We start from the raw sequence: 17,018 nt of genomic DNA on the forward strand, positions 1-17,018 counted from the left end.
CAGATGTACTGTCCTCCCAGGCTCATCAACGGTGGGGTTTCAGGCACAGTGACCCCCCAGCCGTGTCCCCCAGCATTGCCTGGGCTCACCTCCCCACACAGTCAGAGGCAGACTCTCAGATTTAGTGAGAACTCATGTTGCAGGGGAGGGGAGGGTACAGTGGGGTCTTCTCTAGTCAGGTGGAATGGAAGGCAGAGCTCAGGCAAGTCCTGTCTCCCAGAGTGCATCAGCGCCCTCCAAAACGTCTCAGAGCTGGCCGTCCAGTCCACACTCGTACTGCCAGAGCGCAGCTCCCTCCACTCTCAGAGCAGCTTGTTCCACCGCTGGGCACCTCCAACTGTTCACGTTTTCCTCCAGGCAGCCTCTACCTTGCAATGGCGGGTGAGGGAGGGGTGGACATGTCACTCCAGACCAGCCCTTGGGACAAGAGAAGCAACTGGCGTGGAACCGCGGTAGGAAAAGCAATAAGTTAAAGCCAAGAATGGCCAGAGGTCTGGCACGACGGGCGGTGGGGGGCGAGTCTCTGGCTTGATCCAGGAGGCCCTGGGGAGGAGGCGGCTGATGACAAGGTTCCAGGCAGGAGGTGGCTCAGAAGGTGGGGGTGTCGATGCTGCTGCGCACCCCGGCGTGCTCTTCAGGCCTGAAGCTGTAGGGAGGGGGTGGCTCCACGGGAGGCAGACCCACGGCAGCCTTCAGGATAATCTGCAGGGAAAGGAGGGGACAGGGACTTCTTAGGGCCTGCCACTGGCCACTGCCACCCATGTGCTGGCGGTGGCATGTTTACCAGGGAGAAGGGTGACCCGACGCTGGTTGCAGAGCCCTCCCTAGGGCCCAGAGGCTTGGCGTAAGGACACCCTCCACTGCCCCCGTTGCTCTAAAAATCTGAACGGGGAGGCACAGAGAGCCGAGGGACAGGGCAGGGGTTGGGGTGGATACCCACCTCGCTGTAGGGGGGTGGGGGCTCACAAATGGATGCTGTGACCCTCTCTGCGGGAGTAATGCGGGGCCGTTCTGGGGGCCCCTCATGATCCGTTGGGGGGTCCTGCTCCGACTTTCTGCAGTTGCGACAGAAGCGCTTAGCCAGGCCACAGATGCACAAGAGGGGTATGATGATCAGAAAGAGGACGACAAAGATCCTGGGGTAAAAGGAACCACCACCATCAGCCTGAGTCTCCAGCCACACCCGCTGCACCGCCCTCCCTCCCCGACCTACACCCGCCCCTCAGCAGGAAGTCCAGTCCAGTCCTGTGTGGGCCAGAGGAACTGGCCCAAGGCTCACCTCAAGGGGCCAGAGAAGAGCTCGTACTGCTCTGGCTGGTACTCTTGGCGGCAGCTGTTACCACAGCAGTTGAACCCTTTAGGGCAGGTGCTGCGGACCGGGTCAGAGAGAGGCCATTGGTACCAAGGTTGGGAGGCAGAGGATCCCAGCTTCCCTAAAGCTCACCCGTGCGCTCAGGGCACGAGCCGCACCCCTAGCAGGGTGGAGGTCCAGGCCCCCTGGGCTCAGTGGGAGGAACCTGGGGCTGGGATCAGGACCCGGGTTTCAGGCTCAGCTCACTACTGGCCTCGTGCACTCGTGCCAAGTTACATTCCTTGCTGGGCCTCACTTTCCTCATCTATAAGATGGGTGTAATGAAGGTCCTGTCGACCTCACTGGGCAGGTGTGGGGACTGAGTGTTGTAGTGGCTACAACATCACTCTAAGGAGATGCAGAGGAAGAGGGACAGTGGGGAGGGTCCAGGAGCTAATTCCAGGAGGAGTGAGCTGGTGCTGGGGCCCACGGAGCAGGAGGTGGGAGGGACACGGTGTCCCTGGAACATCCAGGGCTGACCGGTGGAAACACTTTGCTGCCCAGAGGCCACGCCCCTCAGCCCCTGCTCATTGTGCTTGGGCTTCTTAGCGTTTATAGAGTGAGAGTGTTTGCCCTCGCTTCCAGGGGGACCCTCAGAGGGGAGATGGACTAAGACTGGAGTAAGAAGGATGGGGATTGGCCCTCGAGTGTGAAACTGCCCGTGGGTAGGCTGGTGGAAGCAGTGAGGGGTGGAGTCTCCCTCTCTGGGTGGGGGGTATGGTTTCTGGCTAGAAGGGGAGAGGGTGAGGATGATGAAGGCAGGCAGGGCAGGATTTGGGATGTCTCCTCCCCACACTGGAAGTTACAGCCCAAATCCCAGACTTACAAGAAGAGACCACATGTGGCTGCAGCCTGTGGAAGAAAAGAGGCGGAGGTTTGGGCCATAAACTGGGGGCTGGGGTTTCCACCCAGATGCTGCCCAGGTACCTCACTGCTAGCAGGTCCCAGAGGATCAGCACCTTCCCCCACGCCTGCTCTCCACCTCCCTCCACATGTTCCCCGGGTCGGTGGCTGCAACCCCAGCGCCACCTCGTGGCCCCAGCTCTCCTTCCTCTCCTCACCACGCCTCCTGCCACATTTGCTCACCCCCAGGTCTGTAAGCTCACGCCTTCTGACCACCCTTCCAACCCATCCCCACCACGGCCAGGACTCCAGCAACCCCCGCGCCCACCCCGTCACTCCCAACACTGCTGAAAGTCTCTATCCCACAAATCTGAGCACCTAAAACCTTGCTGGAAGCCTCCTTCAGTGGCTCCCTGGGGCCCAGACACCATGACCAACCCTATCCCCCATTCCCACTCCCCCTGGCCCTCCTGCACACCCACCCACTGGGAGTTCTCTGAACACGTCTGGTTGTTTTACACATGCCTGCAGGAACAAGCTCCTCCCTCCCTTCTTCTTTTGCACTAGTTCTGTGCCACATGGAGGCTATCATTACGGAATTTAACCTGATTCATAGCAAATATGTGCATAAGCCCTGCTTGGAAAGTTCTCTCCCCAGGTGTCTGAGAGGCTGGCTCCAGCACCTTCTCTGACCATCTTACTTAAAATTACATCTACTCCCCCAAAGCACTCCCCGTCCCCTGACTGTGCTCACTTTATCTGCATAGCTCTTGTCAACACCTGACATACTATATATTTTACTTTATCTTGCTACTTGTTTGTCTCCTCAGTAGGATGTGAACCCCACCAGGGGAGGGATTTTTGTCTCTTGAAAACCAATACTCACGATTTGGGCAGAATGAATGAAAGAGCACTGACAACCTGGTTTCATTTCATCCTGGCTGCTGCTCCCAGACCGTGGGGGAGGAATGCAGGTAGAGGAACACAGCAAACAGGAGGTTATCTGTCACCCCACCCCAGCCTCCAGGGAGATAAGCAACCGTGGCTCAAGAATAAGAAGCCAACTTTGGCGAGACCACCATGTCTTTTTTTTTTTGGCCACCAGCATGCAGGATCTTAGTTCCCTGACCAGGGATCAAACCCGCGCATCCTGCCGTGGAAGCACACAGTCTTAACCACTGTACTGCCAGGGAAGTCCGAAGACCACCATATCTTTACACCTTGAAATAACAGTTCAACTGTTAATGACAACAACAATAAAGCTAAGAATACCAATGACAGCCAATAATCGTTGGGCTGATTCCCACAAGTCTTGGCCAGTGGGGCCAAGAGCAGGAATGAACCCCTGCAGGTTGGCCCAGAGAGGGTAAGGTGACTGCAGAGTTGGGGACAGCGCAAGGGGTCCAGGCACTCAGTGTACCCCCTTTCCCTCAGACCCCATCCCCTGTCCCTCCCCCCTCTCCTGGCCCCCAACTAAGGAAGACAAACAATGAACAGGTTTACTGAATTAATCTTGAGCTCCTGTTTGGAGGAGTAGGGGATCCTCTCCCAGATTCTCTCCCCCCACCCCCATTTTAAACAGGTGGTGGTCTCGACTGAGGTGGTATCAAGCGTTGGGGTACTCTTGGGTAGGTTCAACTTAATTACATGTGGACTGGGGGCATTACCAGCCTGCCCCCTGGAGTTGCTGGGAGGAATCAACAAAAGGATGCTCAGCCCCGTGCTGGCACAAACCCACCGCTGGTGATAGAGAAGGAGTAACGGGGCTTCTGGAGCACAGCCGCTCAGCAGCCGGTGAATGTCGTGGGGACCAGGCCTGGGCCTTCCCTCAGACTCTTACCCAGAAGTTAAAAACCCATGCTCTAGACCTATGTCAGTTTCTAGGATAATCTCCCATCCCCAAACTGGAGAGACTCCCCCCATCACTGGGGCAGCGAGGGATGAGGGGGTGTTGAAACCCTGCCGCATCCTCGGAAATCACAGGTTTCAGAGGTCACCCCAGCCTTGGGTCAGGCAGCCAGATCAAAGCCTATCACCAGCTGGAATCCTACCCCCACTCCTAGAAAGGGAGGAGGGAGCCTCCTTTCCTCTAGGGCACAAGCAGAGAAACACAGTCCTAGAGAGGGCTAGGACTTCCCCAAGGTCACCCAGCACTGTGAAGAATGGAGCTGGGGAGATAGGCTGGCCAGGCGTCCAGATCTCAGTCCAGACCTCAGGCCCTCCGCTAGTCCCCGCTTTCTGACGCAGCGAGAAGAACGAACCAAGGCTAACGTGAGGGTCAAAGTCCCCACACACCAAGAGGAGCTAAGTGTCAGACGGCGGTGGGCGCGAGTAGTTCCCACGACACAGTCCCCCACGAGACGAAGGAACCCAGGCCTTCTCAGGGCTTCCCTCTGCTCTCACCTCCCCGGCAAAAAGAGAAAGGAAGTTGCTAACTGCATGTGGTCACGAGGAAATCCTGACAATGGAAGGTGGTGATCGGGAGCCAGAAGCAGGCCCCTGACCCACAAGAGTAGGGCCCCGAAAGCTCCACAGCTTTACCTCCCAAGCGCTCACCTGTTGGAGGCCGGCCAGCAGGCCGAGCAGCAAGGTGGGTACTAGGCCGGGGACCCAGGTGTCTGACATCCTGACAGGGGGGCCACTGAGCTTCCGTGTGTAGGGGGAGGAGGGGAGAGGCGGGGCCGCGACCTCTCCCACGACTCTCCACCTATGGGGCCCCGCCTCGGGATGGGGGCGGAGCTGAGGCACCGGGGGTGGGCCGGACCCGGGAAGGGAAGGGGAGGGGGAGGGGAGGGGAGGGGAGGCGAGGGAAAGAAGTCTGGGTTGGGTTTTGGGAAATAGGAGGTAGAAGAGATTATCTGATTAAAAACTATTGTGGTGTCAGTTTAAGACTGCTGAGCTACCCCTCCCCGACCCTCAACTGCTCCACCCTCTAAGTGATCCCAAGCTTGAGAGGGACTGCTGCGCCTACCGGATGGAGAGAGGATGCAGGCAGAGGGAGCTGGACCACGGGAAGTCCCTTCCCACATGGACTTCTGGGGGGGCAGAGGTTGAGGGAGAGTGGAAGCGAAGGCCCTGGAGTGGATTGAGGGGATTCCAACGGAGGGAGGTGGAACTTTTTTTTTTTTTTTTTTTTTTGGCCAAGAAGGGAAGGAGGGGCGGCCTGATTGATTTCTGGGAGAACCTAGAGTAAATCACTAGTACATTCGTGCCCCGCCCCCACCCGCCCCGAAATCCTGGAAGGAGGTGTTGGTACACTTCCTCCGTCTGACTACAGTGGAAATTAAGGCCCCAGGATTCAGAGCCTAGTGCCTGAGTCCGCAGCTGGGGCCGAGCGGCAGCCAGGCGAGCTGGGGCGCGTGCGCGCAGGCCCATCCAGATTTCTGGAGAGACGCCGCGGACGCGGTCCCGGCCGGGAAGAGCTGGATTCAGACCAGCGGTGGCCGCGCCCCGCCCCGGAGGCGTGCTGTGCTTCCCGGATACGGCCGGCAGGTGGCAGCATCGCTCAACGCGGGCTTTCCCCGGAGCCGGGCAGCGCGGGGCTGGGACCTGGGGCTGGGACCTGGGGCTGGGTCTCCCTGGGCTCCCTCCGGGGGGACCCGGCTGGACTGTGCGGTGGGAGGTCGTCTCGGTGGGCGATACGCGGAGGGTGAGAGCCAGACGCCCAAACACAGATGAGACGTAAGGAGACCTTGTGGGAGTTGGAGAGATGGAGCCCGGACCCCCGAGGACGGGGGCGAAATGGAGATGGTGGGTGGGGTGCTGCTCCCAGACCTGGGGAAAGGGGGAGGGCTCCAGGAGAGGATCAGTTCTTAGGTATTTAGACGCCTCCTGCTGCGTCTCAAATCTGACTTTGCCACTGAAAGCCCCGACCTAGTAGGAGAGGACAGCGGCCGTCCTTTGGCTTCTTTTTCTTTTTTCTCTCACCGCTTTCTCCTTATCTCTGTTTCTCATCTCTCCCAGTCGTGCTTTCTCGGTCTTATGTTTAACCTCTCCTTGGTCCGCCCCGTTTCTCCCAGTCTCTGTTTTCCTGTTTCAGTTTCTCCCCATCTCTGTGTCCATGCATTTTCTCTTCATTTCTACGTGTTCCCTGTTTTCCCATCTCTGTTTCTCCTCTTTGTTAATCTCTGTCTGTCTCAGTGGAGGTGTCTGTTTTTCTGTCTCTGTTTCCATTTCCCTTGTCTCTGGTTTGGTCCTGTGTCTCCCGGTCTCTGTGTCTGTTTCTCACCAACTCTCCTGATCTCTCTCTCTCTCTCTTTCTCGGTCTCTGTTTCTCATTATCTCTTGGCCCCTAAGGACAGAATCTTCCAGTTTCCTGATCCAAGCTGAATTGGGGTCTGGCCCCAGAGAATGCCCTCTCTATTTGAAGTTCCTGGTGACTGATCTTGGAGAAAGGATGGGGGGGCACGGCATGTCTTTCCTCCTCCCCCAGCAGTTGGCTCTGGACCTAGCCCACCCCTCTGCCGAGGTGGACCTAGTCCAGAGAGTACTGGAGCTTTCTCCTAGCAGCACCCACGCTGCTGCTTCCTTAGTGAACTTGTTGCTAACTTGGACTTCCAGGGCCCCACTACACCAACACCCAAGACCTGAGACACGCCTAACCTCCTGCCTCTCTGCCCAGGCCTGGAGCCCTGCGGAGGTGTGGCTCTCAGGGGAGAGGAAGATGGGTGAGCTTAGGGGAGGAGGGTATCCTAGGGAGTGGAATGAGGGTGCTGAGAGGGGCATGGAGGACCTTGAGGGGTAGACCTGGGAGGCTGAAGAGGTGAAGGGACGAGGCAGGTTGGTGCCCTGAGGGGGAGGGCAGGAGGATGGCGCTGCTTCCTTCTGGCGTCCACCGACACAGATGTAGCGTTGCCAGACGAAATACCAGATGCCCAGTTAAATCTGAATTTCAGATAAACAATGAATAACTTTTTAGTATAAATAAATATGTCCCATGCAATACTTGGGGCATACTTATACTAAAATGTATTTGTTGTTTATCTGAAATTCTAATTTAACTGTGTGTCCTGTATTTTTATTTGTTAAATCCTGCAACCCTACCCACATCCCTAAAATGTCATAAGAGAATAGCTACTCTACCCCCTGCCCCACATCTCCCCAGTGGGAAAATGAGGCTCCTGGGCAGAGTCCAGAGGGCCTCTGGATCCCCAGTTTTTTTTTTATGACATCAGACTTCCTTTCTGTGCTCCTTCCTGCAGATGGGAGGTGGGCAGTCCCAACTCAGGACAAGAACACCAAGCCCTGTTGTCAGTGTCCACCATGGCTCCCAGGGCCCCAGCATTCCTGGTGGGTGAGGCTGCGTGGGGGTGAGGGCACAGTGGGGCCCCAGACTGAGCAGACCTGGGGCCTGTTCTTGTCTAGAGGCAGGAGGGTCCTGGACAAGGGCAACATCTGTTCAACACTCAGTCTGGCAGTGGGTGGGCAGTGTGTGCACGCATGTACGTGTATGCTCAGACATACAGGGACATGGGGGCAGGGAGGCCCAGAGACCTCATACAGTCAGTGAGTCCTTCTAGATTCCACTCCAGATTCCATCTGGGGTTTCCCCAAAGCAGCAAAGTTGAAATGTCTTCATACTGGCTCAAGCCTCCCTGGCCCATTCCATAAAGAAGGAGCCGATTGTGTGCCCTCCAAGGGCCCAGCTGGAAGGGCCTCGGAGGTCAGCCTGTCCACCCGCTCTCTTCTCAGAGAAGCCAGCTGGAGCCCAGAGGGGCAGAAAGGCCAAGTCACAGGGGACACTGGGGCTGAGTCAAGACCAAACCATGCAGGTCTTAAGACCCCACACCCAGTGGCAGCCTCAGAGGCGGCACACTTGTCGGGGCTGGGGAACTGCTGCTTGGGATGGAGGAACTCCTCCCTGGGAGCTGCAGTGGGAGGCCTTGTGCAGCTTGGCTCAGCCCAGGCCCGGGGGCCAGGCCCTGGGTGAGGGGCAAGAGCCAGGCTGAGTTCTGTTCCTCTCAGCCCTCTCCCCGCCATACTGCGGTGGACACTGATACCCATAAATGCCTTATGGTGCTGGGCTGGGATCTTTCTTTCCAAAGTGCCCAGAATGTTCTGCTGTAAGCTAGCCCTCTGTCTGCAGGGATGGTGTTAGGTTGTGTTAGTAAGCGTGCCACTTGCTACGGTGTGCTGGGTGATAGTCAAGAAACCAAACTTCTTTGTGCCTTTCTAAACTCATCTGTGAAGGGGGTGCGGGGGTGGATAACAGTACCTCCCTTGTCACTTAGGGTCATTGTGAAGATGAAATAAGCGGCTCAGTGTCTGGCATACAGTAATGGTAAATAAATATTACCTTAATAAGAATAAGCTACAATAGCCAAGACATGGAAGTGACCTAAATGTCCATCATCAGATGAATGGATAAAGAAGATGCGGTGTATACACACACACACACACACACACACAGAGTGGTATATTACTGAGCCATAAAAAAGAACAAACTAATGCCATTTGCAGCAACATGGATGGACCTAGATGTTATCGTATTAAGTAAGTCAGACAGAGAAATATAAATATCATATGATATCACTTATATGTGGAATCTAAAAAATTGATACAAATGAACTTATTTACAAAACAGGAATAGCCTCACAGACATAGAAAACAAACATGGTTACCAAAGGGAATAGTAGGGGTGAGGGGGAGAGATAAATAGGAGTTTGGGATTAACACATACATGCTACTATATATAAAACAGGCAAACAACAAGGACCTACTGCATAGCACAGGGAACTACTCAATATCTTGTAATAACCTATAATAGAAAAGAACCTGAAAAAGAATATATATGAATCACTTTGCTGTACACTTGAAACTAACACAAAATTTAAATTAGCTATACTTCAATAAAAAAAACACACAGAAAATAATAATAAGCAATAAATGTTTCAGTCCTGGCAGAGGAAAGGGGCCCAGAGCTTTTTCTCCTTATTTCACCTGGAGGCAGAGAATGAGGTGCCAAGGATTAACGGTCTTGCTTCCCTCTGAGAATTGTTCTCAGCCCTTCTGCATGGGCCACCCAAAGCCCAGCTCCAACTTCCCCCAGATGCCCTGCTCGCTAGCCCCCTCTGCTGTCCATTAAGTGCTTTGGACCCCACTCAAGGGCCAGGTCAGAGGCAGTGGGATGGGTGACCAACCTCAGAGGATGACCTTGTGTGGACTACTCCTAGAGGGCCACAGGGGACCGGATATGGCAGTGGTGCTGGGTCCAGAGATTTGAGCAATTCCCTCTCTTCCTGGCTTGTCCCCCACTTCTGCTCCCCCAGCTGCCCGCTGAGCACTGCCTGGGCTGGCCTCACAGTGGCTGCCCCCCTTGCCCTCATGGGGGCGTGATGTGCTCATCACAGTTGTCCCCCATCCAGTGTGGCCCCCCAGGGCCATCAGGGCTGTCCTCAAGGCCTCCAGCCTGGTGTCCTCCTTGCCCCTGTGGGGGCATGTCACCCTCTTATTCCCTAACTTCCAGAGGCTCCCCACTTCTGCCTGAATAAAGTTCCATCTCAGGGAGACCTTCACCTGGTCCTTCACCTGTCCTCACAGTGTGCTCGCTCTCCCTGTCCTTTGTTCTCTCCAGCCGCACGCTCAGCCCTTTCTGCTTCCCTCCTCTCCTCTGCACCTTGCACACGTGCCCCATGCCCTCCCTGCAACCTAACAAATTCTGATCCATCCTTCAAGGCTCAGCTCAAATACCACCTCCTCCAGAAAGGCTTCCTGGACTTGGATTCTCCTGCAAGAAGCGACGGTCCCCTCCCTGCTCACCCCCACCCAAGCCTTTTCTCTGGGCCTCTCTGATGCCCGTGGCCATTCTCGCTCGAAGATGTGTGTACATGCCCTAATGTTCCCACCAGGCTGCAGGGGCCCGCCCAGTTCTGATTCAGCTTTCATTTCCCATGGTGCTTTGCTCCAAGTAAACACTGGCTGCTCAGGGGCCAGATTTCTCCCAGGGGATGAGGAATTAATTCTCAGAGTCATTGGTGGGGGGCTCTTGGTTAAGGGGGTTGTTCCAGACTTGACCGGGCTCCCCATTTCCACGGGCTGTGTGGTTTGGGGAATCCACCTCTTCTGCTTCCTGTTTCCTCCCCAAGTGTACACATACCCTGGTGTGGGTGAGATGGCACCCCAGGGATTGAGCAACTCCTGTGGGGCGTGCTGCAAGGAACGCTTGGCTCACCGTCCACCTTCCAAGAGAGGCAGATACATGCTAGGTTGCCAATAGGAATTCCTGGCCATGAGACCAGTGTCTGAGTCTCCTTCCCAGCATCTCTTTGAAAACTGAAGCCCACCGGCCTGTCACTCATTCTCGAGGTGATGGGTGTGGGTGTGGGGAGATAATGTCTTGAACTGACCCCCGGGCTGAGCCACAAACCCATGAGCCAGGAGGATGGAGGGGGGCATGCCACCTGACAATTAACGGTGCAGGGAGCTTATTATCCTAATGAGTGGGTTGGAGGAGCTCAACTAATGCTCACCTTCCCGGAGTCTTAGCAGAGACAAAAACGGCATTTGGGAGCCATTATCCTTCCAAAGTGTAGGTTTCCGGGGCACAGCCGGGTGGGGGGGGGAACTCCTCCAGGGGGTAGGTGGTGGGGAGTCAGGGGGAAGGCTGAGCTAACGAGCTTTGGCTGTCTGGGGTGGCAGATGGAGCACAGCCACTAAGACTCAGATGGGAGGGGCTTAACTCAGGTTAAGGGTCTTCAGAGCCCCCCAGCCCTGGTCCCCTGCTTCTGGGGCTCCTTCTCCCCAAGGCTTCCCTGCCCCTCGCCCCCTACAGCCCCTCTCCCACCCCCACCCTCGATGTTGACTCTTAGAGATAGGACCCTGTGGTTAGAGCGAAGAAAGGGCTTGAGGAACCCCCAGGGCCCCCACCCTGTAGCTCTGCTCTTGTGGCCCCTTGAAGGAGGGCTCTGCTGCACCCTGCTTGTGGGCGCCTCTGCTCAGATCCAAGTGTTACAGGGGACTGTGGTTAGACTTCAGAAGGACTTCCCAGTCCCAAGCAAGCTGGGGGCTCAGGCTGCCGTCAGAAAGGGTAGCCCCTCTGTGGGCTGGGCATTTTGAGGGGAGGGCTTCTAAAGGGTCTGGGGACTCAGACTAAAATGCAGAGAAAGCACAGCTTGGGACATCCCTGAAACTGTTCAATTAGGGACCTGGGAGTTAGGCAAAGAATGAGTGTGAGCAGAGGGGTGGGGAAGCGAGGTGGGCAGAGACCACATTCTTCCGCAAATCATAGCTCCTCTAAGCAGCCACATCATCTGGCCCCCAGCCGAGGACAGACTTGGCTAGAGCCGTGTGCATGCACGCGTGGGTGGGCGCATGCAGTGTGTGTCTGCATGTGTGTACATACGTGTATGCACACCACCCAGCTTCCTGTGAGGATGTGGCAGCCCTCTCTCAGCACCCCCCAGCTTCCTTATCCCCAGGCCAGCCTTTAGTGGGCTGCCTCCAGGGTCCCCCTCACCCCAGTGGCCCTGTTAGCACTTCCTTCCTCCCTTGTTAGCACCTCACAGCCCCTCTTCCTCCTCGGCCCCTGCTGTCCCTGGAGAGAGGCCCGTGGCTTGCAGCCCAGTTCTCCTCTTCCGACTCCGCTTCAGCTTCTATCTTCTGAAGCTTTGTTCTTCTCCCAAAACCCCTGAGCCGCCTGCCCTCTCCACCCTCCCCCATCTACCTGGAGAGCGCCTTTCCTGAACAAGCCAGGCTGGGGGGTGAAGTTGGTGCCCCTACAATTCAGCACGCACTCCTCCTCCAGGCTGAGGCACAGCCAAAGTGAGCCCCTCCGTCAGCCTCTCCTGCCTAGAGGGTGGGAGGGGGCAAGTTGCAGAGGGAACCCTGTTCTAGGGACCAAAGCTAAGGTCTGGTGCCAGCTGTGCCACCCTCACCAGGGCAAATCACCACCTTCTCTGCAGCGCTGAGGTGGGGAGGCGGGTTGGTAGCGGAGAGGGATGGGGTGGAAGTGTCCCCTGCCGCCCACCCCCTCCAGGGCTGCTGTGCCTAACCTGAGCCTGGGCTGCAGAGTGGGGCAGGGTGGTCCAGTGGCCAGAGCCAGGCTGTCGGGCTGCCAGGACTGCAGGTTTCCTCTACTGAAGGGCCCCTTCCTGGCCAGCTTTGATGTGTCTGCGAGGTTAGCGAAGGGTGTTTGGCTTCAGGGCCGGGCGCCAGGATAAACTCCCTCTGCCTGTTCAGCGCCCGGTTCGCCAGGATAAACCCCCTCTGCCTGTCCAGCGCCCGGTTCGCCAGGATAAACCCCCTCTGCCTGTTCAGCGCCCGGTTCGCCTGCCTCCCCCAAACCAGGGCCTGGCCTCCTCCAAGGCCAGTGCTGCCCGGCCTGCTCAGGGGCTGGGCACCGAGTAGCTGTGGTTACCGCTACCGGGGAGAGGCCCTGAGGTCGTTGGATGTCCGTCTCAGAGGCTGGCGCTGGTGTGCCCGCCTGCCTGCTAGGTGACCAGGCACCTGGCCCAGGTGGGGTTGAGGGGCCGGAACCCAGCTGCTAGGAGGGGTGGGGATGAGTGGCAATAGGGGGAAGGGGTGTCCACGTGGAGCTGCCTGCACAGGCTGTAGCTCTTCCAGATGTGCTGAGGCTCCAGATGTAGGGATGACTCAGCCTGGAACGGGGAGGGGTAGGCGATCCATTGTGGGGGGTGGTGAGCAGAGGGAAGGGAGGCCCCCCACCGAGCAACTGCCAGCTGCTCCCCCCCTTCTTCTGGAGCCCCCAGCCCCCTGAAGCCTGCAGGCCGGTGGAGTGGTCGCTGCCCAGATGTGCAGCCCTCATTGCCAGAGGGGGAGAGGAGAGATGAGGCCTCAGAGAAAGGGGCCCAGCTAGGGGGTCGCCCATCGCCTGGAGAGAGAGAAGCTGAAGGTGGGGGGCAGACAGAGGGGATCGGGGGACGGGGATGCGGGCAGGGGGAAGCTCAGGACCGAAGCGTTAGAACCCCTCAGTTTCGCTTGGTGTGGGTGTGGGTAGCTGGAAGGAGGATACAGAGGATGCTGTGTGTGTGTATCCTCATTTCGGGAGTGTGGGTTACACATGGGGAGGGGGATCTTGGGGTGAGCATCTTTGTGTCTGACTCCTATAAGCTGTGTTATGAGCTGGGTCTTAGAAGGTTATGTGCATGCTGGGCGTGGCAGGCTGTGGGACACGGTCCCTGTGGTCCGTCTGATAGAGAAAGAATGTGGAGACAGCATCTGTGTAGTATTGGCAGGGTGGAGGGGGACGCGGAGCAGGGGGTTGTGATGGTGCACACTTGAGTGAAGCCATGTGTGCCTTTCAGTGCTGAGGGTGGGTCCCTGGGACCTGGGGAGTCAAGAAGTGTCAGGCACACTCGACCAGGGCTCCAGAGTCCTGGGGCTTCCTTCACCTCTTCCAGCCTCCCCGACTTCCTGGGGGCGCTTTTGGGGAGTTTCCAGAACCCTCAGAGCTGCAGTTTCTCCTACTGGGCCTGGCCCGTGTGATCGCCTCTTCTCCCCTGGCAGGGCAGCTGAGAGGCCACTGAGCTTGGGATTGGGGAGGGGGGCGGGTGGCTGGCACCTTGTGGGCTGAAGCGCGAGGACCAGGTGTGCAGCTGGGCTAGGTGCCTCTCCGTGCACCCCTCCCTCAGCTCCACAGAGCAGCTGTCCTGGCCTCCTCTTTGGCCTCCAGGAAGGTCTGCTGGCTGGGCCTCTGGAGCTCCCTGGAGAGCCCCACCTGTGCCAGCTGCCCATGCCAGGGTAAACAGGGCACTAAGTGTCTGGGCTGGTGCCGGCGTGAGTTGAGCAATGCTTCCGCACATAAGGCTCACTGTGGCTTGGGTTGCCTCCTCCAGCTAAATGACAGGTCTGAGCCTCAGGCCCCATAAACAGTGTTTTCTGGGCAGGTGGGGGTCATGGGGACCTAGCGGCGCACAGACGGATAATCAAGTTTAATAGGGAGACAAGTTGCCACCCCTAAGGAGGGCTGTTGGAGCCCCGGTCAGGTCTGCCTGGGCACCGCTGGACCCCCCAGGTCCTCGCCCCCCCCCTCAGGCAGCAACCCCAGCCCGCTGCTCCCCCAGGCTGTCGGCACCCACTTTCCTTGTGAATGAAAAGATCCCCTCGGCGGTGACTGGGGCTCAGTCAGCTCATCGCGTGCTGTCCTGTTCCCTCTTCACAACCTGTCGGTGAAGCCCGGAGAGGGTGAGCCCTGTCCCCTAAATCACCCGCATGAGATGTGAACTCGGATGTGCCCACGGTCCTCCAGTCAGCAAGACCACTCCGCTCAGTCCCTGGGCCACCACGCTCCCTCCTCCGGAGACCCAGGCCTGAAGCCAGCTCCTTTCCGGGCTCTCCCAGCCTCTCCATTTCCTCCCGCCTTCCCTCCCTCCTTGCTCTCAGCTCCTGTCCCCCCACCTCCTCTGGGGCTGAGTCCAAGTGAGATGGGGACACTTATGTCTCTGCCCTCTCTCTGGACTCACCGCTGCCCACCTCCACAGGGCAACTGAGGCGAGAGGAGGAGCCTCAGCCCCATCGATGCCTCCCCGAGGGGGGCCGGTAAAGGCGGGGTCCCTGGGGGAGCAGAGCAGGCTCCCAGGGGCAGAGGAGAGGGGACATGGCGGGCGTGGAGGAGGGTCCCCCGTCCTGAGGCAGGCGGCAGGCCTTTCACGCATCCCCCTGGAGAGCAGGGGAGAGGGGCTGAGGAGCCGGGGGCAGTGGCCCGTGGGTAGACGTCCAGGCCCACGGGTGCCACGCGGTAGAGACGGGGCTCTGGAAGCTCCCCGCCCTTCCTCTGTCATTATCCACCTCGGTGCGCACGTCTCTCTCTCCCACTCTCTCCTCTCTTGCCTCTTCCCTCCCCTCCCATCTCTACTGCTTGAGGGGAGCAGCCCCAGTGTCTGGAGCCAGGTTCCCAGTGTGGACGGTGGCTTTGTCCAGGGAAGTCCTTGTCCTAAGCCCATGGTCTCCAAAGAGCCACGTCCAGCTCCCCCCTTTCTTGGCCCAGGCCCTCCCCCAGACCCCCTTTATGTCCGGGGTCCTCGGAGCCGGGACCACTCTTGCCCCTGTCAGGTGGTGTGTATGGGGGGGGTGCCCTGTATTTAGAGCTGCTCCCCTAGGCAAGCAGGGGGTAAAGGCAGTGCTTGCTGCCTCTCCCTCCCTCCCTCTCTCTCTCTCTCATCCCTGGGAAGGCAGTGCTCTAGGAGGCTGGAGGCTGGGCTGCATTTCTACGTGACCAGATGCCCGGTGTACACAGGACAGGACAGATGTATGCCGTTGCTTAGGTGTAGTTCTTAGCAGCACCCCAAAGCACCCTGATTTGGACGACAAATTATATCCCCATGGTCCTGTCAGGCCTGGAGAATCTCACAGCCTCCCTACCGGCTTCCACCTCCCGGGAGAGCGGCGTAGCCTGTTTGGGCCTCACTCAAGGACAAGGAGGCCAGACAGCAAAGCGGGGAGCTGTATAAATAGCCCATTGGGGGGAGGCCCCCCAGCATCGGGTAGGGCGGGTCTGCTTGCTGGAGAGGGAGGAAGGAGAGCTGTGGTTGCCCCCAGGCAGCATGTAATTTAGGATTATTCTGGGGCAGTCTTTCCAGCTGCGGGTGGGGCTGAGGTTAATTTAAGGGTTTAATGGGGTGGGGGTTGGACGGGGAGGAGGAGAGGGAAGCCCTCCCACTTGGGCCTGCCTGGGAAGAGGGTCCTTTCTGAGAATCCCCTGCCCTCTCTCCCTGGGTCGCCCCCGCGGAGGCCCTCACAGACCCCTCTGGACCCGCCTCGTCCAGCAGCAGGCGGTGGTTTGCAGTCTCCTCCAAGGCCTGGGGCTCCAGCTCATGGGTCCCAGCGCTCCTCACACCACCAGGCACCAGAAGCAGCTGATGGTTGAGGGAAGGGATGATGGCCGGTCCCTGCTCGAGGGTCCTTGGACTGGGGACGCAGCCATTCCTGGGAGGTTTCTGAGCCACGTCAGCTCTTGCTCCGAGACTCTCCATTCTCTGTCCTTCCCCAGGGTGCTGGGCTCCCAGTCTGCTGGCGGAGACACCGGCTCTGCCCTCGGGAGCCCTCAGTCTGAGGGGGGGCAGCACACAGGCTCTCCTTTCAGAGTGACCAGTCATGGTTTTCTCTTCAACCTTTATTTGTTTACAACTTTATAGTCTGTGTTTCTTCCTGGTACTTAAGCTCTGTCATGGCAGGGACTTGATCCTGTCCCTCAAAGTATCTTCAGCACTTGCTTAGCACAGAGTAGGAGCTCAGTAAATATCTCCCAAATGAATGAATGAATGAACAGGGAAACGGTGTCTGATCGGAAAGCCCTGGATCTAGAGGCAGCAGTGGACAAAGTATGGGGTCTTTTCCCTCGGCATTCTGGGCCCCTTCACCTTGCAGCCTCCTGCCCGCTCTGGGCCTGCTGTTTGGGGCCGCCAGCCACCCTGAGCTATTGGCTGCCACCCGAATGTTGGGCACCCCTTACATCCCCTCCTCCTGCAATCCCTTTGGCTCCCACTGCCACTTGACCAAATCCTGCTAGTCTTTCAAGGTCCTACCCAGAGTCACCTCCTCCATGAAACCTGCTTGGATCTCTCTGCTGTATTTAACATAGCTGGTTCTCTGTACCTGTCCTGTCACTGCATAAGTTGGCCAGGGTCATTGCTTCTCTCTGCTTTAGACCATAAGTCCTGGGGGTCAGGCTTGCCTGGAGCCGTTCTGGAGCCTGGCACCCCATGGGGGCTCCATCAGAAGAGGCAGTGAGCTGCCCCAGCGGCCAGATGCAGGTGTGTGCTCCTCTCTGCCCCAGCTTCTAAGAGCTCTGGGTGCTTCTCTGGTGAGAAGTATATGTGATGGTTGTTGTTCTTGGTGGTGGGGTGTGATTTCCGGAGCCAGAAGGACA

General features: G+C 57.9%; 2 protein-coding genes across 4 annotated transcripts in view; one reads left to right on the top strand and one right to left on the bottom strand.

Moving 5' to 3' along the window:
• The window catches only part of COL1A1 (collagen type I alpha 1 chain), a 239,087-nt gene that overhangs the window by 157,432 nt on the left and 64,637 nt on the right, over positions 1–17,018 (top strand). The window lies entirely within an intron of this gene.
• TMEM92 (transmembrane protein 92) lies at positions 48–4,901 on the bottom strand. 2 transcript variants are annotated; one of them, XM_082604458.1, is made up of 5 exons: positions 4,751–4,901; positions 2,178–2,203; positions 1,280–1,369; positions 941–1,136; positions 48–702 (listed from the first exon to the last, which is right to left on the bottom strand). In XM_082604458.1, the coding sequence occupies exons 1-5, from the start codon at positions 4,817–4,819 to the stop codon at positions 589–591; spliced, it is 495 nt and encodes a 164-aa protein (XP_082460584.1). In that variant the 5' UTR covers positions 4,820–4,901; the 3' UTR covers positions 48–588. The 2 variants fall into 2 exon arrangements, with proteins under 2 accessions (XP_082460584.1, XP_082460585.1); XM_082604459.1 differs by lacking the exon at positions 1,280–1,369.

This window comes from Mesoplodon mirus (genome assembly GCF_964341445.2).
Source record: "Mesoplodon mirus genome assembly, chromosome: 18".
In the NCBI taxonomy this organism is placed as follows: Eukaryota; Metazoa; Chordata; class Mammalia; order Artiodactyla; family Ziphiidae; genus Mesoplodon; species Mesoplodon mirus.

Bases quoted from the DNA above. Each gene is read 5' to 3' on its own strand.
- TMEM92 (XM_082604458.1), bottom strand. From the start codon at position 4,819: ATGTCAGACACCTGGGTCCCCGGCCTAGTACCCACCTTGCTGCTCGGC. The intron at 1,137-1,279 runs GTGAGCCTTGGG...CTTTTACCCCAG, and splicing joins CTCTTCTCTGGCCCCTTGAG to GATCTTTGTCGTCCTCTTTC. The intron at 703-940 runs GTGGGTATCCAC...CTTTCCCTGCAG, and splicing joins CCCCACCCCCCTACAGCGAG to ATTATCCTGAAGGCTGCCGT.